This window comes from Centroberyx gerrardi, chromosome 3 (genome assembly GCF_048128805.1).
Source record: "Centroberyx gerrardi isolate f3 chromosome 3, fCenGer3.hap1.cur.20231027, whole genome shotgun sequence".
In the NCBI taxonomy this organism is placed as follows: Eukaryota; Metazoa; Chordata; class Actinopteri; order Beryciformes; family Berycidae; genus Centroberyx; species Centroberyx gerrardi.
The window spans coordinates 19,472,990-19,491,465 of NC_135999.1; the positions used below are offsets into that span (position 1 = coordinate 19,472,990).

Below are 18,476 nucleotides of genomic sequence, written 5' to 3' on the forward strand. Positions count from 1 at the left end.
GGAATAATTAATTCCATAGTTGGATAACTACAGTATGAATGAACAGATGGAATCAAAAGTCTGCTGTGACCTTAGGACAGAAGTGTTTAAAAAGGAATATTTTGCCAAAGAAGAAACCCTCAGGCCAATGAATTATGTATCAGTTTCCCTCTCCATAGCCCCAGTCATAACATATACAATCTCAGTCTGTATTTACAGTATTGCTTCCATCTGCCCCTATAAAGGGGGTGTGGCTCAGTCTGCACCAGTATTACGTGTGGAGGAGAGCAGCAGCCATGGGTGGGTGGAACATACCATCTCCCTTGATTTGACAGGGGTGGGTGGGCTTAGTGCAGTCTCCTGTTAAACCAGATTAGCTTTCCTTAAATGAATTAATTTTCAAATTATATCCATTTCACACTTCACCTTTTGTTCTTGGATGAGGCCGTTATCATGAATATCAGCTTTTCTGCTTCATGGTATAGTTTCTGCTTCCTCCTTCACCCCTCCTCATCTTCCTCCCCTCTTTCCTTTCCGGTAGTCCAGCGTGGCCAGGTGAATGGAGGCAGGCATTACGACAGATGGCCCTCATGATCAGAGGGATTACATATTAACACCGAGGACCTCAGATTCTCTCAGACGCACACACACACACAGCGGTGTTTATAGCTACTCGCATAGGCTAGTGGACACTGTTTTGCCCGCACAGAGACCTCAGGCTCTTTGTAGAATGGTCTCAGAGAAAACGCTGGTGTGTCACAGCACAGTGAGCAGAGAATAGAAACGTGGAAGCGGGGGATTTAACGGATGGACGGAGAGATGGAGGGCGGTTTCTCCCCGGTGGTCACCATGGAGGTGTGGAGCTCCTCGGCATCTGAGGAGGAGGAAGAGGAGAAGAGCAGCTCCAGCCTCGGGGAGGAAGTGGTGGAGGTGGAGAAGAAGCACTACAACAGCAATAACAACAACAACAACAACAACAACAATGACATCCTGTGCAGGGAGGTGACGCAAGGTGAGGCAGTGAGTGATGAGGCTGAGGACAGAAGTGAGACAGGCAGGCGGGATGCAAAGGAGAACGATCAGTGATTTGGAGAGGCCATGCTTAGAGGAGAGAGTTGAAGATGAAGTGGGGAGTACAGAAAAAGATGGAAAGAAAGGAATGAAAAAGCTTGTGATTAATGTTGTGTTCCTTATCCTGTCCCATCATAAGTCTAATTTTACTGTCAGTCACGTACCAAGTGCTTTATTGCACACTGCAGTGTCACGTCATTGGAAAACTGTCTATATGAACGCATGATCTTTGTTATCTGAGTGCTAACTTTCATACTTTATGGTGCACTGTATATACTGCAGGGATGTCACTGATGTTACATCACACAAATGATGATTAGCAATCAGCAAAATGCTTGCTTTTGTGACTGTGGCTCTGTCCGCATGCACTATGTGGAGAGTATATCGTGAAAGTGTCCCATGTCATCTCTTAGTGCGGTGAAGGTCACTGAGCTGGTGTGTGTTCGTTCACTCTGCAGCAGCAGCAGCAGCAGCAGCAGCAGTTTCTAGCTCTGTGAACATGTCCTCAGTTGTCATTGACATAATTTTGTTTGCCTCTAGTAGTGTACTGTAGATCAGATTTATTATATTGAGCTCAGTGCAATAGGACTGGGGAGTAGTAGTTTAAAATGCTGCGGTTTCCACTGTGTGATTTTTTTTGTTTAATTTAATTTGATAGGAACAGTTGCGCTTTTGTTATGAGTAAGAATGAAAACAATCAAATCCAAATTAATAAATGACCTGAATGTCCTCCTACCAAATAACTGGTATTAAATGCCCCCCCAAAAGGTACATTTCAATGAACATGTGCCAATAGTGGACAAAGGATCTTTTGAGGGTCTTGTCAAAATGGCTTATTAGAGCACAATTTGCAATGGTGCAGTTCAAATTTAATCATGCAAATATAATAAAGGTATGATTGCACATCTAAGATTTCAAAGGTGCTTACTCTGACACTCTACTTTAACACTGCAGCTAATGTGAGCAGGGAGTCTCTATTCCCACTCTGTGTGTGGCGGTCTTTGTCTAAATGTGCAATTGGCTGGCACCCGTTGCGCGAGTACTGCGACATGGGCACCCCTCCAGAAAAGGACAGGACATTCTGGAAAATATTCATGCCTCTCTGATATGCAAGAGGATAAATAAATTGGATACATTTTTCAGTGCACATACAGTACAGCTGTTTGTACTATGTGGATATATGGTAGAATTGAACCTGAACGTATGACATTCAAGGGAGTTTATTATGTGCTTAGGCTACAGTCTCTTCAAAATTAGATCTTTAACCATGCAGTGTTGTATCTGACACTAATAATGTTCTTTGTAACTCAAAATGTAAGGAGGTTTTAGTCCTGTGAGGTGTTTGTATTGAGAAGTACAGTATGCAGAGGCTGTTGGGAGAACATGCCGGATCCCCACTGCTTACAGTTAATAGATAATGAATTTATATCAGATTGGTTTCTGTTTGTGGTTTTATTGTTTTTCGTGTTGGTGATGTTCTGTGAAAATCAACAGTCATCTTCAGACTTGAGGCCATACAGTACAGAACTGCTCTACAGATGCACCAGACTGCCTCTAGGAGCAGAGCGCGGCAAATTTTAGCTCCAGTCAATCCTGTCAAGCATGCAGCTTTGGAACAATGGAGATTCATGGGGGATCAATCTGAATCCCTGGAGCTCATCCTTGCCTCGTCTGATCCTCACACCGTAACAGACGTCATAAGTATGCCCGAGTCACCCAGGTTCATCCATGGGTATTAGGCGAGAAGTTCATGGTACCTGCCTGGATATAGCTGGCCCGAACCCTAAAAGCTCCACCTGGCACAAGAGCATCTCTTTCCTTGATCTGCTCAACAGTTTGGCTCTGAGGTCAGAAGGAAGTAGATCAGGCAATTTGAGACGCTTGCCGGTTGCATAGATGTTACAGGACACGTTCACTGGAACTGCAAATTTACTGTTCGAGTACTTTGATTCTAAAACTAAAGAAAGAGTAATGTCCAACATAATGTGACATTTTATTTACTTATAATTACAATAGCGTACTATTTCTTGTAAATAACAGCAGTACAGCAGTGGTACTCTGCCTTTATTTCTGCCTTATGATCACACAAAAGAATATTGCAAATTGCATTAACATAAAGGCAGCAAATTCTGCTGGAAAAACTGGAAATGAGGATCCTAGGCTAATTTAATTCGATTATTTTTATTTACTTATTTATTTATTTATTTATTTATTTAGACCACCCTGCTGCTAATATTGGCTTTAGCACACTGGTTGCGATTCCTTTAAAATACAATAGGATCTTAGGAAGTGGAGCTATTATCCAATTAACCTTTTGTTAAATCACAGAAGCTATTTTGATAACACAATTAGCCAGTTAGTGCTTAAGAAGCTGAACTTAATTATGCTTAGTTTAATGGAAAAAGCTGAGATTTACCATTTGGTAACATGAATGTTTGCTGTGCCCCTTGACCCAAAGTCTGTCAGTCATTGTAGTTCACTAGCTGCAAAGATCTTATCTGTTTTTATTAGAAATACGCAAGCTAGTTGACACTTTTCTGATCAGGATGCTGCAAGATTAAGATGTTCAGGGTGGAAGATATGAAGATCACGCACTATTTCTATTATATCCTTATTGAGGTTGATAGTTTTTAGCAGTGTAATGCACAAAAGGAGGCTTAAACTTAGCATGACTGTCAATGGACCTTCAAATCTCAGTGATGTTTCATGTTATACAAACTTATTTTTGTTTGTGCAATCATTGTAAAACATTAGCTACACAGTATGCATAACCAGCATCTGGTAGACAGGGTGACCTAGTGACTACAGAGACCATCCTTCGACTGGAGGGCTGGAGTAGCTGTTGTGCAGCTCTGACCTCCCTGGAGAGGAGCAAGTGAAAACAGAATTTCTCTATGGGGGTTGATAAAATATCCTGTTTCATTTTTCATTTTGTCATTTTGGTGTCTAAGACTCAACTGATGTTGGAGTGAGTTTGAGACTTGCTGCCCATCACAGTTTGCTGCCCTCCTGCCATCTGTCTGGCAATGCCTTGTGCTTATGCATAACATGGATTGAAATGTTTGAAACCTCTTTTTCTCCCTTTATTTTCTGCAATCCACTCTGTTTACATCTATGTATGTCTCTTTAATCTATTTAATGAAGATGGAAACACGACCTCTAAACCTTAAATCACCTCAAACCAAGGGTGTGTTGACATTATTTATGTTGCATAATTCATGGCCAGCTATACTTTACAGTGCAATAGTTGACACAAAGGTTAGACTCATTCCATTAGGCTGATTAGATACTGATACGGCTGCACAGTCAACATGTCTCCAGGCCAAATTCAAGCCCCTCAATCTAATTACTTTGCTATATAGAAACGTCCCATCTCTCTCTTTAGTACTTCAGCTAAGCTTTCTGCTAAAGTGAGATTGGACAGCTGATCTTGGTTTAGGGGTATGGGCTGTCAGTCAGAGATGCATGCTAGTCTGAACAAATACGGTACATCCTTGAACAAAGACAAATTGGATGTTTAAGGGCTGTGCATCTGAAGTCTAAGAGTTGTGCTCCAAAAGGAGATACCACTATTCGAAAAAAGGGAGACATACTAAAAAATAAAAAAAATAGCACAAAAATAAACAATAGCACGCAAAACAAATTATTGTAGTTTACACTGAATGTACAAAATATCAGGGACACTTACTCTTTTCATGAAGTACACTGATGAGGTGAATCCAGGTAAAAGCCATTATCCCTTATTGATTTTCCTTATTGAATTTATACTAATTAGAAAGGAGGAGATGTAGATAAAGAGAAGCAAACAAGTTAGTGAAGGATGTTTAAACTTTGAGACAATTGAGATGTAGATTGTGCAAAAGGGGCTGCAACTCAATATCAGAAGATGTTCCTAATAATTTGTACATTCACTTTATAAGGATAGGTGCTAACTTAAGTCCTTGGTTGACAAAATGATAACACTAACAGATTGGATGGATTTTAGAGATGTTGAATGATGAACTTAAGGTAAGGTATTAGGTAATAGGTAATGATTTGTTTTCAAAATGGCTATAGACTGTATTGTAATACAACTCTTCAGTTGTAGTTTGGTATAGAGTTGAAAAAATTGCAATTGATAATTAAGACAATTATTTTTCAAGATTTGGCTTTAAATGTGAATGCAAAACATAAAAGAAACATAACATTTCAGCATTAATGGCCTCAATTACTGTGATATCCACAACCAGACACTTGTTCTACCATGATAGATCAGACTGCAGTTGTATGAACTTATGTGTTTGTCTAAGCTGGTTTACTGTCCTGAGAAGACGACTTGTTGACCCTCCTCACCCCTTCACCGTCATCGACCTTGAAGTGGACATAAACAAACCGTTCTACAGGATGTAAACAAAGCTGCTGGTGTGAACAGTTTTCAGTTTAGTCCTCTCAATCTCCCCTGTTGAGCTATATTGGTATCCAAGGGAATGAGGTCCTTATTGGTGTCTTATCTGGGCTAATAAGGATCAAGCTAAGAGGATCAGTATCTGGCTGACCGCATGGAGATGTTGTGGTCTGTGGCACTGGAAACTTCCCTTTGAAGAGAAAAGACCTGCACTAATGGCACTCATTCATAGAAAGAATACTATTTTTGAGTCTGGTGGTGTTGCCGGTGTTTATAATGATAGTTCATAATAAAAAACGTGTAACAAAAGCATGATTATGAAGGCAGGAACTATTTTTCACTTGGTTAGATGATTATATTCTATAATCTATAAGTAATAATCCATTTTATAATACTAAGCCATTACATTTTTATCACAGCAGTACCTACGGACACTTGCACTTCATCAACAGAGAGTCTTAGGAAAAAGATGTTACAGTACTGGCCACTTTGTTTGATTGTTAAGTGATTTCTGGGAAGTGCAGTGCAAAAACACCACAATAATGACTGCTTAGGAACCAGGATAACACCAAAATTACAAATAAATAAATCAATAAATAAAATAAACGAGCATCTCACAGATTACCACTTTAAAGGCTATATAATTGTAGAGAAAACACATAGTGGAGTGAGTAGTTAAGACACATCTCTTCTAAACATGATAAATATGATATTGTAGTGATTAGATGGTTCAATGGCTGGTTGAAATGTAGGAAGAGAGGGATCAGTTGAAATAAAAAAAAAAGCAACCCTAGTGGCTAGTTATTGTTTTGGGCTGCTACAGTATTCTTTATGTGCCATTTACAGCTCTTGGAAGTCAATAAATAAGTTGCTTTCTATATCTGTCTACTCTCTTCCTCCATTCATTAAATCCCTGTTTCTCTCTCTCTCTCTCTCTCTCTCTCCGTCCCTCCCTCCTCCTCCAGTGCTGTGTTCAGACAGAGTGGGCCAGGTCACCAAGACGTATCATGACATTAAGGCAGTCACCCACCTGCTGGAGGAGGTAAGAGAGACGCACAACAGATGAACAGGATTAAGGAGGATTAAATTTAAATGCCTCACTGACCATCAGTATTTGTCACCGTTTCGGCGCTCTTGTTTCTATCAATGCAACGGTAGAAAGTAAATACAAAATGAACAGTTTGATCAAACTTACATTTTACATTTACTGTATCATTATACACTGTTCTGAAAAATAATTACAGCCTTTGGCTAATTATCGCCTTGCAGAAAGAGCGGGATCTTGAGTTAGCAGCTCGGATCGGCCAGTCTCTCCTCAAGCAGAACCAAGATCTAACGGCAAGAAATGAACTGCTGGACGAACAGCTTGAGATTGCAAAGGAGGAGGTATAAACAAACTTCATAATGCACGTATACAGACACATTCACCTTTAAATGCATTATCTATATTATGTTATCATTATGGTGTCTCTATAGTCTGTTAAGCTCAAGTGACCATGGCTCCCTCTTCTCCATTCTCCAGATTGCACAGCTTCGTCATGAACTCACTATGCGAGACGATCTCCTCCAATTCTATGCCAGAAGCGAGGAGATAGAGAACTCTGAATCTCACTCACTGTGAGTTCACACACACACACACACATACACTCACACTCACACTCACACGCACACACTATGATTGAGGAACGATGTGTTTGGACATGTTCAACTCCAAAAACAAATCTGTATTCTGTAATGTCAGTTTTATAAATCTCTCCAGGAAGTTGTGATTTTACTATTGCAAGATTTGTTGCAAAATCACATATTTTCACTACTACCCCCAACAATTGAACGTTTTGAATGATTTGACCAGTTACCATACTGTAACAGTAAAATACTCCTTATTCCCCCTTCATAAACACTTCAATAAACCGTGTAATTAAATCTCTTTTCAATATGCAGAACATTGAAACGTTGGCCTTTGATTAACACTTTTTGTCAATCCTTGTGCTTTTATCAGAAAATTACATTACTGCAGGCCATTAACTCCTTTTTGAGAGATATTAATTGCTGCAGTGTTCCAAAAAAACTCTTAAGCTGTCTGTCTTGCTGTCTACATTTGATAGATTGTCCAGCAGCTCTGCTTAAATGCAGTCTGTCAGAGAGTGGAGCATTGGTAGAGAGATACAGTGAGGCAATGTCTAATTCACTCTGTCCTGTGACATTCTTTATGGTGGAGATCTTGATACTCAAACTAGCAGGTTTTGTCATCTTAACATGACAAAACAAAACTGTTTCTTGAGGCTGTGAATTGTTCAAACTCTTGCATTGTTTGTAAATGTTGTAGGATTAGGATATTCAAGGTTATGCATGTGGCTTTTTAAAAAGATCAACAAAGAGAGAAGTCTAACACTGACCTTCATTTTATCTCCTGTTTGTAGAATTAAAAGGAATGAATCATGCAGTGCGCTCAGCAACTACGTCCACTATGACTTCCTGCAACAGAAACTCAAGGGTCTAGAGGACGAGAACCGCAAACTGCGAACAGAGGTACGCTATACAGACTGAAATGAAAGGAAAGTTGCTAATTACCTAAAGAGGTGAGGTTTCTCTAGCTACGAGTATTGCTGATGCTAATGTTAATTCTCCAGGCCAATGAGCTGACGTCAGAGACGACCAGCTATGAAGAGCAGGAGCAGGAGCTGATGATGGTGTGTGTGGAGGAGCTCTGTAAGTATTGCTTAAGAAATATACCCATACGATTTTGTAACAATATATGAACATAAACCATACACAATCAGTGACTGGTGCATTTATGGGGCTTCTGTGTTGTAGCATCTGCCAATAAGCAGGTAGTGGAACTGTCGGAGGAGCTAGCAAGAAAAGTGGAGGACTCCCTCAGACAGCAGGAGGAGATCAGCTCCCTGCTCGCCCAGATAGTCGACCTGCAGGCCCGCTGCAAAGGGGTGAGGATCACACACACACACACACACAAACACGCACACACACACACATACACACACACACTCTAGCCAAGGTGCCCTCAAGGAAGTTACATAAACCAGTTACTCCCTTATAAAGACTTATGTAATAGAAAACATCAAATATTTACCTGTGCTTTTAAACTTTTCCATGGTATCTATCTACAAATAGGTCAAAGATAAAAACACAGTTTATAAAACGGATAGTTCCGGTCCTTGATTATGATTGGCTGAGCTGTGTTCAAAGCCGTTTTAAAATACTCTATAAACACACACACCTGTGACCGCATCACATCAGTATTACTGCGCCAAACAAATTGTCTGTGTCTGCGTCTGTGTGTTGCTTGGCAACCATTCTGCTAAATGTCGCTGAAGAACTACATTGCTTGGCGGAAGAATGATTATTTGTTATCAATAAATTATTGCATTTTTTAGGAACTATCCGTTTTATAAACTGTGTTTTTATCTTTGACCTATTTGTAGACTCCGCTCCGCGTTGTACCTAAAACCCCCTTAGCTGTTCTAAAATAACTGTAAACCACGGCCTCTTGGGGCTTATTGCTTTAATAACTGTGTCCTTCTGTGTCCATCTAGCTCACCAATGAGAATGAGGAGCTGAACCAGCACCTGAGTGCCTCCCGCGAGAGCAAATTAATGCTTAAATCAGAGGTAAGGCACTTACTCTCATACACTTCTACAGAAAATACTCAGTTGGAGTTGGATTAATGTCCTTTAAGATGCTTACTTGAGCCCAGTTTTGTGTTTCCTTCTAAATGGCTGCAGTTAGGATTTGGAGAGGTCTAAGCTGACCTCAGTTCAATTGCAACTTCGACACTGTACAGTAAACTCTTGTAGCCCTATTACAGTGTGACTGATCTACGTCTCCCCCTGCCTGCAGCTGAAGGACCTACAGGACAAGTACTCGGAGTGTGAGGACATGCTCCAGGAGGCCAGAGAGGTCATCAAGAACCTGCGGAACAAGAGTCTGCCCAACAGCACGGTGCAGCGCTACAGCGCGCTGGCCTCCGTCTTCCCCATGGACTCCCTGGCAGCCGAGATAGAAGGCACCTTCCGCAAAGGCCTGGACAGCCCGGCTCCCTCAGAGTACAAGTGAGTCCGCCACCTCTTAACACTGAATACAGTAGTTTGGGTTGTGATTTCACAGTAAGAATAGAGTAGGCCTGTGCCGATAAGAAAATGTCATAGTGCGATTATCCTGGCCAAAATTATCTAGATATACGATATTATCCCGATAATTATTAAGATGAAAACCTTAAAAACTATTGCAATATGCATCAATTACTTTTACTCAATTACTCAAAGTCTAATATTGATGATCAATGATATAGGGTGCATTTATCTGCTTTTATAATTTCATTCTCTTTGATGTCCCCTAATTGTCTTGCCAGGAACCACCCATGGCGTGTGTTTGAGACGGTGAAGGTAATAAACAAGGCTGCCAGGCTGCGGTCGCGGTGCCACTCCCCGGCGCTGCCCGGCTCCAGCCCGGTCTCCACCCGGTCCAGCCGCACCAGCACACCCCGCACCAGCTACTACGGCTCAGATAATGCTAGCCTTACTCTGGAGGACAAGCCCGGCTCCAACCACACTCACAAAGAGGACAACAGGTCTGTTGGAGTATGTGTGCATGCACATACATTCGAAAATGATGTACTGATGCTTAGGGAAAGCCTGTGTTTATGATCAGCAACTAATTTAAATCATTGTCACTTCTGTCTCTGATTTTCCCATAGCGTGAGTGGGCCCAAGCGTCTGGGCCAGCCCGGCACCCCGGGGGGCCAGGACTTAGAAGCCGCCCTGCGCAGCCTGTCAGCCCGCCAGCAGAGCCACTCCTCTGAGCGGCCTTTCTTTGATGTGGAGCGTGAGCGGAAACTCCGTGCCTTGGCAGCACACGGGGAGGAGGGCGAGGGCTCCAGTGGCTTCCTGACACCGAACGACAGCCTGGTTTCCAGCTCAGCGGCATCCACTGGCACCAACTACTCCAACGGCAGCTCGCAGCACTCCTGCGGCTCGTCGGGGGGGTCCAGGTCCTACCTGCCTGACCGTCTGCAGATCGTCAAACCTCTGGAAGGTAAGTTGGGGGAGCTTGTTAATGTGTCTGCTTTCATTCGTTTCATTCTTTTTTTGGACCCACTTTGTGCCTTTCTGAGTCACGGGGAAGTCCTGGCATTCAAAGGGTGGAGCTTAAATATTTGTTGGTAAATGCCAAGAATGGCAGTCGGATGATGTTTGTGATTAGACTGTGATGCTGATCAAAGACCACAAAGTGCAAACCGGCCCTACTCTTGAAAATAAAAAAATGTATTCTTAACATATTCACATAGGAAGCAAGGTGAAATTTTGCCTTGTCTTATTGCATGATTTTGATTCCTTGAAATATAAGAAAGTGAAAATAAGAATAAAATAATAAATAATAATAAAAATAAGAAAGTGAAATTAGCAGATGACATGCAAGATTTTTGATTTGATCACTTGGCACAACAGAAAACAGCCAGGGCTAAAGTCACAAACATTATGATTAGTAGTTCTGGTTCACATCTTTCTTGACTTTTTAAAGGTGAGGGATGATGAGCCAATGTAGATTACTTGAAACTGTGCTTCAGCATTCTATTTTTTATTCTATCACGTTTGAATTGTAATCCTTTTTGTGCCAGGCTTGGCAACCAGCATGACCAGTGTCTTCTCGGGGGAATCTTTAGAAACTTTTTGCCGTTATTAGTTGGTATTACTGATCACAAATACATTTCCCCACTATATACAAATTAAAATTTACAGGCACCTGGATTAGTGCTGCTTGAATTTAATTGGCATTCTGTTTAATTTCGCCTTGCCTCTATGTTTTTTTCACATTCAATCTAAACTTAGGGTTGTAATTTGAGGAAAATCATCAGAAATAACGGTACAGTACAAATACATGTAACTGCGTTGTGTAACGACATTGTTCAACCACATCCCCTCTGACTCTCTCCACTTCAGGCTCGGTGACCCTGCACCAGTGGCAGCAGCTGGCCAAGCCAAACCTGGGAGGCATCCTGCATCCACGTCCGGGGGTCCTGACTAAAGACTTCATGGAGCTGGAGGTTGACATGCAGCACGTCTACAGCCTCAATGACCTGGAAGAGGATGAACCTGACCTGTCACAGCTGCCTGGAGCGCACGGCACCATGGGTAAGAGGCCAGATAGTGGGACACCTCATAGGGATTTACACGCACACACACACACACTATATACACACTACCATACCTCCATTATTCTTATTTACTCCATTGAATCCCTTCCATTTCCACTGTGTTTCATGTTTCAAATATCTCCTAATTATTCAAATTTTATTCACCTAAGTGTTTGTGACCCATCCAGAACAATGTGTTTTAGGATGTGTGATTTTCCCTTAGTATTAGTGTCATCTGACTTCATTGGCCCTGTAGAGGTTTCTCATTCGATGTGTGTATTTTCCTTCATGTGTAGTTAAGTGTGATTTTCTCCCTCCATGACCTCACAGTCTCTTCATCCAGCCCCAACCTCCCCCAGACCTCCCCCACACATACCATTACCACCTGTCAAGTCCTCCAACCCTCCCTCCTCCTCCCCTCTTTCTCCACTAGGTAAGAATACACATGCATGCACATTTTTCATTCATTTTTGGTTTCACGTGCTACTTGGTTAGAAACCTGATGAAGGTTGGATGACTGAAATGTTGTATCATTAATAGGGATGGGACAATATATCGCAATACAAAAATGTGACAATATGTATCGTGGGGCAGAAAAATGAATCGCAATATTAGCTGCATCTTATTCTGCTGCACTAATCACAAATGAGATGGCTTCATCACAATTTCATAAGTTCTCTATCAAAATTATATTATTTGCCATTGCTAGAAAGATCTGTGGCTCATACTTTTGTTTGTGAGATAAGCATATCGTCCCATCCCTAATCATTAATAATTTTTTCTGTAACTGAGGACAGCGAACGGGACTTCATTCATCAAGTGATCTGCATATGCTACTGTACTTGGTTATCATTGTTGTGGTGTACCTAGTTACTGTAAACTAAACTGTAAATAAGTAAAGCGAAAAGATATGTATATTCAGTGCTACTTAACCCTCAACTTTGTTTTACTGTTACTTTGATTCCACAAGTATAGTGTGGATATTCCAGATTTCCTCTCTTCCAACCTGTCGCTCTCCTTCTCTTCTTACCAACCTCTGTTCTCTACCCTCTCAGCGGCAAAAAGCGTCTGTCCAGGCTCTTTCTCCAAGTCTAAAAGAAGCCTTCAGGGCAAAGTAAGAGCCAGGTGTCACGAATACAGTCAGAACGCTGTAAAAAAACGGCTTTATTTCTCGTGGATGGAGGCACAGTGCTGTGTGTTTCTTTAACTAATTAAACATAAGGTGAATTAACGTTGCCTTGTGTGCCTAAATTTTCAACATTGAAGTATTCTAAAAAAGCCTGTGTGGAAGATCATGAAATCAGATTTTTCACAACACTTAAATTGGCATAGGTTAGGGCTAAATTTTGTGAAAATCCTGTAGTGTGCTTCCATCCCTACCTTCCTAACCTAAATCCCACCTCAGCGAATACATACAACCTGCACCTCCTACTAAAACCTGCCTTTTACTGAGCAGTTGAGCTGTTAAATCCAGTCTAACTTGTACATGACTGTACCCCCCACATTCCTTGCTTGTTAACATTATACTACATGTGCTAATATCTCTTACTTTTCTAGGTTTTCAGCATGACAAACCACCAGATCCTGTTCCATCAGTGCTGGCACACTAACATCATGTTTATCCATTACTTACAGCCATGATACAGACAGAAACTAACAACTGAACTAACCAAAGCAGTTGGATACTGTCTTGTTTTTGTAGTATATTGTCCTGTTCTTAAATTTGTAGTGCATGACTTTAGCATATGTGTATGTTTGGTTGTGCGACAAGAAATGGCTCAGTTTCTTATTTGACCTGTTGTCTGTTTTCCCAAACTATTTTCCATTGGCAGCCTTCACGGTCTCAGCCTGCCAGCTTGTGGGAGCTGTGAGCACCTGAGCACTTCCCCCACGTCCCAGCAGCAGCACTTTGGCCACCGCTTTGACTCCCGCCTGGGAGGCCCAGCCGCCACCACCACTCCAACCTTCACCACTTCATCACTGGGACTCCTGCAGCTGCTGCAAGAGCGTGGCATCTCAGCCTCCCCCTATCCCCGCCAAAACCCCTACCACTCTCACAACACAACGCTTTCAAGCTCCACCGCAAAAGAGAAAGGCGGAGGCTCATGCTTGAAGGAAGAGGGAAGAAGGAACATTTTCAGCTTCAACCTGGTTGAGAAGCTACAGAGTCTCGGGTTGCACAACGTGGCAGCCTGGGGGATGATGGGTGGCAATGGCAAGGAGAGACAAACAATCAAGCACCCTCCTAAAGTCTGATATGGACTAATCCACCTCCTTTCTTATTCACCTTAGTGACTTTGCATCAAGCCATGCTGCTAGCTTTGTGATCCCCATTGTGCATTTCGGGACCCTCAGCGATATTGTCTTGAGAACAAAGCCGCAGGAAATGCTGGAGCCATACTTTAAGGTTCTTTGGTGTCGGTAGTGTACAGTACTATTCTTTTCTATGAACTCGTGTACAGTAGATAGATCTCCATGACAATTTGTGTGTGTGTGTGTGTGACACCTTCATCTCAGGACAGTCACCTGATCAGCACGTTGCAGTCTGACTGCAGCGTGCTGACATCTTTTTTTATATACAAAAAAGAAACATCACAAAGAAAAAAAAACGTTTTTATACTGTGTTTTGTGGACGTCATTTTACACGGTATGAAAGGGAATGGTGGTTTTCCCTGGCGCTGGTCACACACTTAGTTTTCAAAATGTCAACATCAGTTGTAAAGTCATTACTGTGTGTATATAACAACGTTGTCACTTGGGAAAGTTCAGAAGACTACGTAGGATAATTTATTGTTATTTGAAACACCAAACTGACTACCAATGCTGTCTATGTCACATTTAAGACCTTTCAAATGCACTGAAATACACTCTTGTTTTTCTGCTTATTAGCTGCTGTAGTGAATAAAGCACGCTGTACATAAGTTTGTTCAATATACTGAATTAAACACTTGAGATATTATAGATCAACAAGCACTACGTTGACCATCTGCCCCAAAACTGGGAGAGATGACACACTGAATACTGAATAATGGTGACATCCTTGATACCACTGAGCAGTCTCTCCCAGTTCATCATTTGCTCTCACACAGCCGACGTAATTCTGGCCGCATGACATACAGCATCACCTGCAAGCCATTGTACAGTGCTTACCATTGAAATTTCTGCCATTGTGAACTTGTGCTTAGCCAAACTCCAACAAGAGAATTCAGGTAGTCTGCCATGCTGCATCAAAGACATTGAATGGGATTGCTAGAAGCCCATTTACTCACTATATGTATATTTACTCACTGACTGAAAATGTTGCTTGTACAAAATCTACTGTATTTCATGTCATCAGGAATTTTGAAACTGCTGGGATAGAAATGAAATGAAATCAAAATAATGAAGGGCATTCAAAGTGAATTCTCCCATTGCATTGAGGGGGATACCTTATGTAAAGAAATACAATTAGAAAAGAGGTCATGATTATTTAAAAACAGCATGTTTCTGTAGATTCTCTCTGGACAATCAACTGTAGGCAAAAGGCATAGGATACTGTGGATTAAAAAGGGAATAAAACATAAATGCAGGTTTTGAAAATGTGTATTCTGACAGTAATCAACCAAACCGCTGTGTTTCTCCAATGTTGAAATGCACTACTGTTTGCTGAATTCTATGTTAGAACCATAGTTATATACTGTATGTCCGTGTTGATATAAATTGTACCACCTGTGAATTAAACTTTACTTTGCATTTCCATCCAATACGGTTTTGTATGTTTGTATCGCTACAATAGGATGAAAAACACACTCTTGATGCCCCTCGGCATAAAAATGAAAGCAACTGTAACCCATATAGAAACAATACACATTACTCTTATGATAAGTATGCAAACAGTGTTTATTTATAAAGTTTCAGGCAGTAAAACAGTAAAAGTAATTAAAACAACAAATAAAATATTGATTTTGACTGTGTAAATTCCAAACAAAATGCAGTATGTCTAAGCTCTAAAATGTTATCAGTGTTACGGTTGTTGGCATTGTTGTGTCTCTACTCTGCGCTCCGGCGTCCGAAGTCCACCCAACCCTGGTAGTCCCGGTCTGACATGCACCCGGAGTTCATTATCTCTGCGAACAAAACATTCCTGCATTAGCCACACTAAAGGCTTTTAAAAAAATGCAAATACAAAGTGCATGTAAAACTTCAATAGAGCAGCTGTGGCAATGACTTTGGAAATTTCTTGGATCTCTGCCTCAACTCACTTATGTGAATTACACATGCACAACCTCAAAAAAACAACTTTCACACCCACACCCACGACATACCTGAAATTGCTTGCATAATTTGTTTTGTCATAACCTCGCGTTCATCCTCCGACAGGTGCGCCATCCTCTCCATCCGTGCCGTGCGTGCCTGACCTGCCTGCTCCTGTCTGGCAACTGAGTCCCTGCTGTCTTTCACTTTCTCCCGTCTGGCCAGGAGCTGCCGTAGTGTCCCGCTCTCTTTAGTGTCTCCAGATGAGGGGGATTTTGGGGGAGAGGCCATGCCAGACACTAGCAGCGCAGCCACAAGTGCACAAACCAGGATTCCATTCCCTGCCATGTCTGTGTACAGAAAAAACAAAAGGTTTCTGGTAAAAAAATATATTTAAATGAACATAATTAACTAACCAAAGTATGAATTCTTTTTACTCAAACTGACTTACTGTACCTGTGAAGATGAGGTCAAGTCTGCACACGATGAAATCAGAGAAGTGTGATGCTTCTGGCACGGGTTAAGGACATCGGCTCTTTTATACGCCACTTTTGGTGCAAGCGATATGGCCTACAATCAACGGCTGATAACAGTGTTCACTATGGAGCTTTTGATTGATTGGGAGATGGGTGGATGGACAGGATGTGCGTAAAGGAAATGATGGACCATTTTACATTCATGGATACATCATTATGCTTTTCACTTACCTGGAAAGGCCTTTTTTGCCCTGCAATAACAATAAAGTGAGTCAATGTGTTTACATTAGAAATTCAATACTGTTTTTAGAGCTTTTTTCTTTTTTTTCTTTTTTACCAATACATAGGATCTGATGTAACTACTCCTCATACTATCTATGGTGAGTGCCATTCAGGTGAAACCTGAATTGGAAGGCAGTGGGGAGCTAGGAGCAGGTTTGTCATTAATGTGATCAAGCTACCAATTGGCTTCTTCCAATCTGATGACGCTATTCTTCTAACAATTTACAGGTGGTAGGACAGGACACAGACAATAGAATGGAATAGAATACAGCTTTATTGTCCTGCCAAGGCAGGTCTCACCAATTAAAACACAACATCACATCCATGTACATCACATCAATAACAGTCAAAATACTGCATGGGCTCTGGAGGACAGTTTTTCATTTGGTCGTTTTGAAAAGTAATGCTGGATAATGGATACATGTATGCTAGTTTACCATACAGAATTTGGAACAAGGAAGGAACATTTAGTGAGTAGGTGAAGGGGATTATTGCTTTCTCCGTATCATGTTGTGGATTGAGTGGCCTTTCCAGATGACGTACATGCTACCCTCTTAGTGAGAATAATGATGAACGTGACGAACATTAGGATTGTTTACATATAGATTTTCTACCACAACACCAAATGGTCAGGTGGCTCAGCTGCCTGGGGTGAACGCTGTGTGTGAGACACTAAGGTCATTGTGATTTTGAGACCGGATCTTTCCTGTCAGTACTGTCTATGTACTATCTAGTAAAGCAGAGAATGACATGAACACAGTCTCTTAAAATGGTCAAGGAAGCATCATCTGTGAACTGTAGTTTACTGTATAATGATCAGTTTTTTTTACATGTGCACAATTTCCAATTAATAAACGATGAATGATGGTTAACGGCATGATATCGCAGATGTGCATGCATCTGAGTATGTACAGTACAAGCATAGACCTACAGTACTCATACCTTACATTACATTACATTACATCATTTAGCAGACACTTTTGTCCAAAGCAACTTACAATAAGTGCAACCAAATACCTCAGAGTGCTGTGAGCAAATCTGAGAGGATGTAGGCCTACAGTAAACTGAACCATGCACTCAGAAGTTTGATCTTACTAGTTGATGGTATGTTGCCTAAGAACTTTTTATGATTTCCTGGTGACCTATAAGCTTATAGTAGGGAGATAATCATTAGTTTGGCCTGAACACTGTCATAAATCCTCTTGCTAGACTGACTGGCATGTCGGCTAAATGCCAGTGCAAATCACACACACACCCATCAGTGAAATCTGAAAAGCATTCAACACACAATCTGTTTATCTGGCCCAGATGTATCCACACCGTCTTTATCAAGCAGGGCTGCTCCTGATGCCCATCTCTCTTTTCTGACTATTTTCACCTGGCGGCCCGCATCATGTCCTCACAAACATAACATAACCACCTGTCCATGTACCTTCTTCTTCTTCTGCTTCTTTTTCTTCTCCATTCTTACTCTATTCTGTAATGATTTTCTCACGCTGCCTTTGCTACTGATTGATGAGTGACACTGTCAGTCGAGTAAAAGGCCGACCACAATTTCTTTAGAATTGTTTCTGAGCTCACCCTCCCTGTCAATCAGTGCTGCTCTAGATGTCTATCTGTCTCCTCTACCTTTTGTTCCTTGGGTATTAGTGATGTCCCTAGAAATACACAATTACAACCACTAAATTTGTAAAAAAAAAAAAAATACCACTCACACATTTTAAGAAAAGGCCATTCACTGACTGATACTTTATTACTTTATAGGTCCACTGGGAAAACTTCCCACTAACAGCACAGCATTTATGCTTTTTAACATACAGATACAAGCTTTAAAACATAAACAAAAAGTAGCCTCTGGCACAGCACAGCACAGTAAAAACACAATAGAAAAAGTGCAATG

General features: G+C 41.3%; 2 protein-coding genes across 4 annotated transcripts in view; one reads left to right on the forward strand and one right to left on the reverse strand.

Annotated features, from left to right (window-relative positions):
• The first annotated feature begins 580 nt into the window (after window positions 1–580).
• Window positions 581–18,476, forward strand: part of hap1 (huntingtin associated protein 1) — a 145,996-nt gene continuing 128,100 nt past the window's right edge. The window contains exons 1-15 of one of the 3 annotated variants that reach the window (XM_071915284.2): window positions 581–991; window positions 6,400–6,476; window positions 6,704–6,820; window positions 6,957–7,051; window positions 7,855–7,963; window positions 8,065–8,143; window positions 8,249–8,379; window positions 8,989–9,063; window positions 9,293–9,504; window positions 9,804–10,022; window positions 10,149–10,486; window positions 11,392–11,583; window positions 11,916–12,018; window positions 12,641–12,699; window positions 13,418–13,541. In XM_071915284.2, the coding sequence (XP_071771385.1) occupies window positions 787–991; window positions 6,400–6,476; window positions 6,704–6,820; window positions 6,957–7,051; window positions 7,855–7,963; window positions 8,065–8,143; window positions 8,249–8,379; window positions 8,989–9,063; window positions 9,293–9,504; window positions 9,804–10,022; window positions 10,149–10,486; window positions 11,392–11,583; window positions 11,916–12,018; window positions 12,641–12,680 (1,992 nt within the window). In that variant the 5' untranslated portion in view covers window positions 581–786 and the 3' untranslated portion in view covers window positions 12,681–12,699; window positions 13,418–13,541. Of the gene's footprint in view, window positions 992–6,399; window positions 6,477–6,703; window positions 6,821–6,956; window positions 7,052–7,854; window positions 7,964–8,064; window positions 8,144–8,248; window positions 8,380–8,988; window positions 9,064–9,292; window positions 9,505–9,803; window positions 10,023–10,148; window positions 10,487–11,391; window positions 11,584–11,915; window positions 12,019–12,640; window positions 12,700–13,417; window positions 15,329–18,476 lie in introns of those variants that run through there. The other 2 variants (XR_013504302.1, XM_071915283.2) reach the window with 2 other exon arrangements.
• On the reverse strand, window positions 15,558–16,166 carry LOC139924317 (cholecystokinin). The gene is made up of 2 exons (XM_071915347.1): window positions 15,890–16,166; window positions 15,558–15,691 (listed from the first exon to the last, which is right to left on the reverse strand). The coding sequence occupies exons 1-2, from the start codon at window positions 16,164–16,166 to the stop codon at window positions 15,615–15,617; spliced, it is 354 nt and encodes a 117-aa protein (XP_071771448.1). The 3' UTR covers window positions 15,558–15,614.

Bases quoted from the DNA above. Each gene is read 5' to 3' on its own strand.
- LOC139924317 (XM_071915347.1), bottom strand. From the start codon at position 16,166: ATGGCAGGGAATGGAATCCTGGTTTGTGCACTTGTGGCTGCGCTGCTA. The intron at 15,692-15,889 runs GTATGTCGTGGG...TTTTGTTCGCAG, and splicing joins AATTATGCAAGCAATTTCAG to AGATAATGAACTCCGGGTGC.